At 40.8% G+C, this 6,175-nt stretch overlaps 1 protein-coding gene and 1 long non-coding RNA gene across 2 annotated transcripts in view; one reads left to right on the forward strand and one right to left on the reverse strand.

Moving 5' to 3' along the window:
- ryr3 (ryanodine receptor 3) overlaps positions 1–5,881 on the reverse strand; it is a 140,532-nt gene extending 134,651 nt beyond the window's left edge. The window contains exon 1 of the mRNA XM_046061097.1: positions 5,777–5,881. Within this exon, the coding sequence (XP_045917053.1) occupies positions 5,777–5,824 (48 nt within the window). The 5' untranslated portion in view covers positions 5,825–5,881. The remainder of the gene's footprint in view (positions 1–5,776) is intronic.
- Positions 207–529, forward strand: LOC123978001. Its single transcript, XR_006826831.1, has 2 exons — positions 207–273; positions 383–529. It is a non-coding gene; the product is annotated as an uncharacterized LOC123978001 (long non-coding RNA).
- Positions 5,882–6,175: the final 294 nt, after the last annotated feature.

The raw sequence follows: 6,175 nt of genomic DNA on the forward strand, positions 1-6,175 counted from the left end.
AGAGTCCTATTCTATTATATGCTTCTTCCAGACATCTGCAGAAAGAAACTGAAGAATCAAGAAAGTAATTTCTAAAAAATAAAACCAAAACATATTTGTCATAGTCCAGCCGTCCTTTCCTGTCCATCTACCTCATGTTTCCCTGTGTTCTCTATTGTTTCCCTGTCCTTATGTTCCTTTCATTTTTTGTTTGTTTCCCTTGTGCAAGGTGTTTAGAGGGGCGTGGCTATCTTCCCCCGGCTCCTGCTGTCAGACATCCACACACCAGTCTCAGTAGGTAATCAGCGCCCAGCAGTATATCAACTGCGGTTCAACACTCCAGTATTCGCCAGATTGTCAGCTTACCTACATGATCCCTTGCTTTACCTGTGGTCTCTCCCAGCCAGCCTTGCTCTGCACCCAGTATTACCACCAGCCACTGCCAGCTCTGCATTTCCTGCTTGGACTGATTACCATCCCCATATTTCCCCATTGTTCTTTCTGGACACTTGCACTTTTTGTTTGTAATAAACTCTTTTTGAACTTTGAACAGACTGCAAGTTTGTATTTACCCCTCTTCATTTTTACTTACACTTGACTCCACACTCATCATACCTTGGCAACCCTTCGACCAATTGCCTCAGAGAAGCTCAACTAATCCTACTGATCATCTCAACATTCATCAGAACATGAGTTTACACCCTTGGTATTGGTTTCCAAAATCTATGGTATGTTCTCTTTAAACTTATCAATAATTCTCACCCAATCATCTGCAGAAGACCAAAAATTAATACCCTCAAAATGTGATTCCAATCTTCTCTGGACATCTACATGCAATACGCAATTACATGTGCTCTGTGTTGTTAACATGACGCCATCTTAAACTTTGAGTAATAAACACTTTCAAACACTTTCAAACAACTTCAAAACATTACTAAAAAATGAACACCCTAGAAAAGAAATCAGACCACAAATCTACCAACTTATACCACATTTATTTGTTTGATACATTGGTAGATTTATTGCAGCACCTTGCCCCGCTCCACTTGAAATCTTACTGACACTGTCCATTAGTTTGACATATTAAGCTTCAGAAAATGCTGTATATTACCGTGTGGTCTCAAGCATTTGATTTCTAAATGCTACTTTATCCCTATAAATATGGTGTTAAAGTGTCACTGGTCTTGTGCTCCCCCGACTAAAGCACTTCCCCTGGTGTGGTTTAGTGCCAGGGGAGCAGTGCTGTATGTGCTGTGGAAGCATCATCTTTAAAAAGGCTAAATTTAAACCCCCAGAGTCCTCGCCTTGGTATGCAGAAGGCTTCCAGAACAACATAAACTCCAAATAAGCCCACAAGAGCGAGCTACTGGTGGGACTGCAACCTTAATCACCTGGTTTTAAAAAAGGTGTAACAGTGGCTCACCTGGAAAAAATATCTTTAAATTAAGCTTATACTGTTGACTCTCTAAAACATTCAGAAAAAAAGGGACACAAGCCTTGAATGACTTTTAGCTAAACTCCACTTAGTAACTGTAACTACATCTGTCAAGCTTGCCATTCTCGCACAGCACACATGGAAAATTTACCACACAAAAATCTCAGTCATTTTAGAAACAAAGGGTCTTTGATTTCAGATAGGGGTAAACAAAAGCAGATTCTCACTTCTAGCTAGCAACAGTCTGTTTTGTCAGCTGAAATGACCACTATCTCTGGCAGATTGATCAGATCTAGCTAGCAAGCTAATTAAGCCAACATTAGCTACATGAGTTGGTTGATCTCCAGCTGATTTTTAAAGGTTTCCAGCTAACAAACTGTAAAAGACTGAAGCATGTGGCAGACAAAAAATCATCATCCTCACTAGCTGATTGTCAAATACATTGAAAAAATTGCACTCTTGTATTGCAGTGTAGAGCTAGTTAATCCTAGTATCATAAAGGAAAATGTAAGATCAGACCAGGTTTCATTCTCATATAGCACTGTTGGCTGTTCACTTGTTCGTATTTTACAACAGTATTTTCACTTGAAATGTTTCAAGCAAAAAGGCTTTTAGGATGAGGACTAAGTGTTTGGTGAATGTAAAGCCTCTCAGGTATTTGTTTGGATTTACATTTCCCCAAATCCAATAAAGAATAGGTCAGAGCTGCTTACATTACAGTATCCTTAATTCTGAGACCATCCAGTAACTCTATACTGGAAATGTCGTTAATGGGGCTTTTTAAAAATATAATCTGTAACCCAACAAACTAATGTGGTTAGTAGTCGATATGCTAACTTTTGGCCTTGGAAGTAAGGTTTGCACTATATGTTAGAGCAGATGAACACAATTCCTTTTATATTTAGAGTTAGACCCATAGGCCTAACCATTATTGATAATCCTAGAACTAATACCATTATATAATACTCTAATCCAATTAATCAAGGATTTACCAACATTTCTCTCTCTAAATCAGCAATAACAACCTAGCCTTTTTATTATTTTAAGTTGTAATCTCTCACAACTGTCTAATATTATTTTCAATACAAAGCCCCTGCAAAAATCCTGATTAATCGGATAATGCTTGTCAGCACACTCTTCAGTCTAGCTTAGCATCATAACATTGAGGTGTTATGCACCTCCAGTTTTTAAGATTCAATTGGCCACTGCTTAAGTAACAAGGAGATACAGCCTTCTTTCTGTGAATAAGACAAATACACAACACTCTAGGAGGAATTAAAACAAGGAATTGTTTTTTAACCGCTATGGGTATTTCAACTATTCCAGACATTTTCCAGATAAATTCCTTACACTTTCAATCTTGTGTTTTTCATTTTTTGGAAAGGAATGACACCACCTTATTAAGTCTTTATTTGCGAAATATTGCTCTTACTGGCACACAATACACACTATTTCAGCATGTAGAAAAATCCAAATCTTGACAGACCTAGCATGCCTAGTTACGGTGGCAAAGCTATGATAGGAGCAGTCATTTTTATCTCGACAACATAGAAACTCCACAATTTCCAATAAAACATGACAATCTGGTAACGTGCCTGACAATGACAATGTACTCTAGTGTCATTATGGTGAAGGAGATAGTTAATATTTCTTCTTTGTTTAGTATAACGTCATTGTTTTCACACACCAACACAATCAATAAGTCACGACACAACAAATAAAGTAGACTGAACATAAGTATCAATAAGTGTTCTTTTAACACTGCAGGTAGCAGACTGTGCAAATGACTTGCAGATTTTCTGACTCTTTCATAAATTAAAGCCAAAACAATGTGGTTCAAATCTGTAGCATCCTGTGCAGCATGAGCCAAAGCTGAACAAGTATCATTTTCTGAAGGTAAACTAAACCGAATACTATTTTGTTATCCATTGCACGTGTGTACTGACGCATCTCAAGAAAAAAAAACCTTCCTGTCATTTTCATTCAAAATGTAATCTCTGGAGAGTTAATAAGCTGTCCAAGAAAAGTAATTCCTAAATCAGTGAGCAAAGAATTTCAATATCCTGCGAGGGTTTTTTTTGCCATTAATTTAGAAACTTTTGGATCTCTATTATCAGGACAGAGGGAAAGCTTCAGTGTGAGTCTATAAAGTTACAAAAGGGACTGCTGTCTTCATTTTGCAGCAGAGGGTGCTTTTCATTTCTGTTTCCTTTGACAGAAAAGCTCTCATCGCTGCCAGCTTTCCCAACCTTACACATCAACAGCAACGTGAGACCTGGTCCGTGTCTGGACCTCTGTCACCACCTGACAGTAATATCCAATAACAGCACTCTTTGCACTTTTGACCATTGAAAATTCTGTAAATTTCTTCTAAATATCTTACTTAGAAAACAACTAGAAAACCCATAACAGCTGAAACTTCCGCAAATTTTTTCCCTGAACTGAAACAAAACTGATGCTACAAACGCAGTTCCTGACAAAATCAATGAAACTATTTTGATTCCCCCTTCCACAAAAGACATGCCTGTTGTACACAGGCTTATACAATAATGTTCAACAGATTGTAATGCAGTGTACTTCAATTAGCACTCTTATTTTAGGTCTTCCTTTGAGGGGCACATTTCTCTCACCAGCGAGGTTTGATAACAAGGCTCTGTGGGGCTCAGGGGAACCCCCCCCCCCCCCACTCTCAAATCGCTGTTGTCATCAAATAACCAGGATGCCATTGGGACAGTAGAATCTGAGAGGCATGGGTCAGCATATCACTGGCATCACAAATAGTAGAAGTTAAGTACACGGTCCTGCCTGCCACTAACAAGCCAAGTCTTCAAGGGTTTACATATAGATTAATAAGACTGTGTGTGTGTGTGTGTGTGTGCGTGCATGCGTGTATATATAGACACACACACACACACACACACGCACGTACAGCCGTGAGAGAGGAGGATACTGTTGTTAGACTTCAGCTGAGCCAAATGGACTTCAATGGAAGACCAAAACAAATAGAATATCACTTAACTGGATGTTACTTAAAAAAGAGCTATACCAGCATGTTTACAAGTTGTAGCCAGTCTGCAGTGCATGGCCTCACTTCAACAATGCAGCTTGATGTTAACTGTGATGGATTACGCAACTCAAGCAAATTCCAAGTTCATTTTGTACAGAAATTAATGGAAACCATGGAAATGTAAATCCACATTAATAAATCACAGCAGCAGTGTTTGCAAAATGGTTACATGAGTGTTATTTGTAGTAAATGGGCTAAAACATGCAAAACCAGTGGTATAACCCTCAAACTACTAAATCTCACACAAATGTCTCCCTTAGACAACAATAGATTGATATTAGAATAATCAGAAAAGTTGTATTTTCTAAATTAGGAGTGGGGGCCCAGAGACCCCTAGGGAGCACAAGGTTCAATGTTTTCATTAATTCAAAAAATAAACCAATTACAAGATATTTGACAATTCAAACCAATCTGTACAGTTCCACAATTCTATCTCTCCATGAACATCATGAGCTGTTGTGAAGAGAAAAAAAAAATCACTAGACTGATGACTCTCGGGTTGAAAATTAAAGTCTCATTGAGAAGTATGGCATAAAACCAGACATCCCTGCTGGGCATGTCATAACTGAGTCTTATTGCTCTCCATGCAACACCTGGGTCACAAAGCTTCACGAGGCAAGAGAAGAAGCGGTCAGGCCACCGCCAGAAATATTCCCACCGTACTAACCACCAACATACAAGCTGTAATATCATTTACAAGGATAACTGCTGTGCATAACCACACAGCAGGGACACCGTAAGCAACCTGCGTCAAACAACTAAAATAGTCCTAGCAGAGGGAGGCTTGGTGTGAGCACAACTTATTGAAACTCGTTCTTCCCAAGGAGGAGAATAGGCTACATCCATAAAAAGTAAAATAAATGAGAGAAAATATTCATTTGCACAAGGCGTTCCGGAGTAAAAAACTGGCAGATCAGAAAGCGATGAAGGATGGAAAATGAGAGGGGGCATGTGTTATGAAATGGCAAGAGTGTGCGTGTGAAGTCATTTTGCCCTTGCACCAGCAGACGGGAGTCTCAATGAGATTCAACATCAAGAGTGCTGTCGACAGGTGCGCCGTGGCGCGGCGGGGTGCAGCGTGAAACCTGCGGCAACTTCCACAAAATCATCATTCATGCACAAGCAAAACCAGAATTAACCATGTTTTAAATAAAATTCCACCATAATCCAACTTGGATCGGTGAGACTAATTGACGTGCCGCCTGCTGCATTTGAACGCGTTAATTGGCGATAGGAAACTGAAGTGCACGCTATGAAACGGCTCAGCCCGCACCGATGAAATTATCTTTACTTACAGTTCTCAAGAACTGGATCTCATCTTCCCCTTCTCCGCCCTCAGCCATGGCTGTGAAGGAGCCTGCTCAGACTCTAGAAGCCACCACTGACTGCCGGCAGAAACGCGATGCTGTGCCTCTCAAGCCGATATTAGCATAGAGCTCATCCACAGCCATATAGGGCAGCCCGGCCGAGCCCCCCCTCATCCTCCTCCTCCTCCTCCTCCCATCTCTCCTCTCCTCTCTTCTCCCACCACCTACCTACCCCCTCCTCCCTGCGCCCCGACACCAACAGCAGCAGTGCGGACCAGCGGAGGGACGGAGCCGGGGCATCAGAGGGCGAGATCCCGGCGGTGGTGATGCTGCTGCTGGCTGCTGCTGTTCCGCAGATGATGGGCGATGGGTCCGTGTACGATGATG

The sequence above is a fragment of the Micropterus dolomieu genome, linkage group LG10 (genome assembly GCF_021292245.1).
Source record: "Micropterus dolomieu isolate WLL.071019.BEF.003 ecotype Adirondacks linkage group LG10, ASM2129224v1, whole genome shotgun sequence".
Lineage (NCBI taxonomy): Eukaryota > Metazoa > Chordata > Actinopteri > Centrarchiformes > Centrarchidae > Micropterus > Micropterus dolomieu.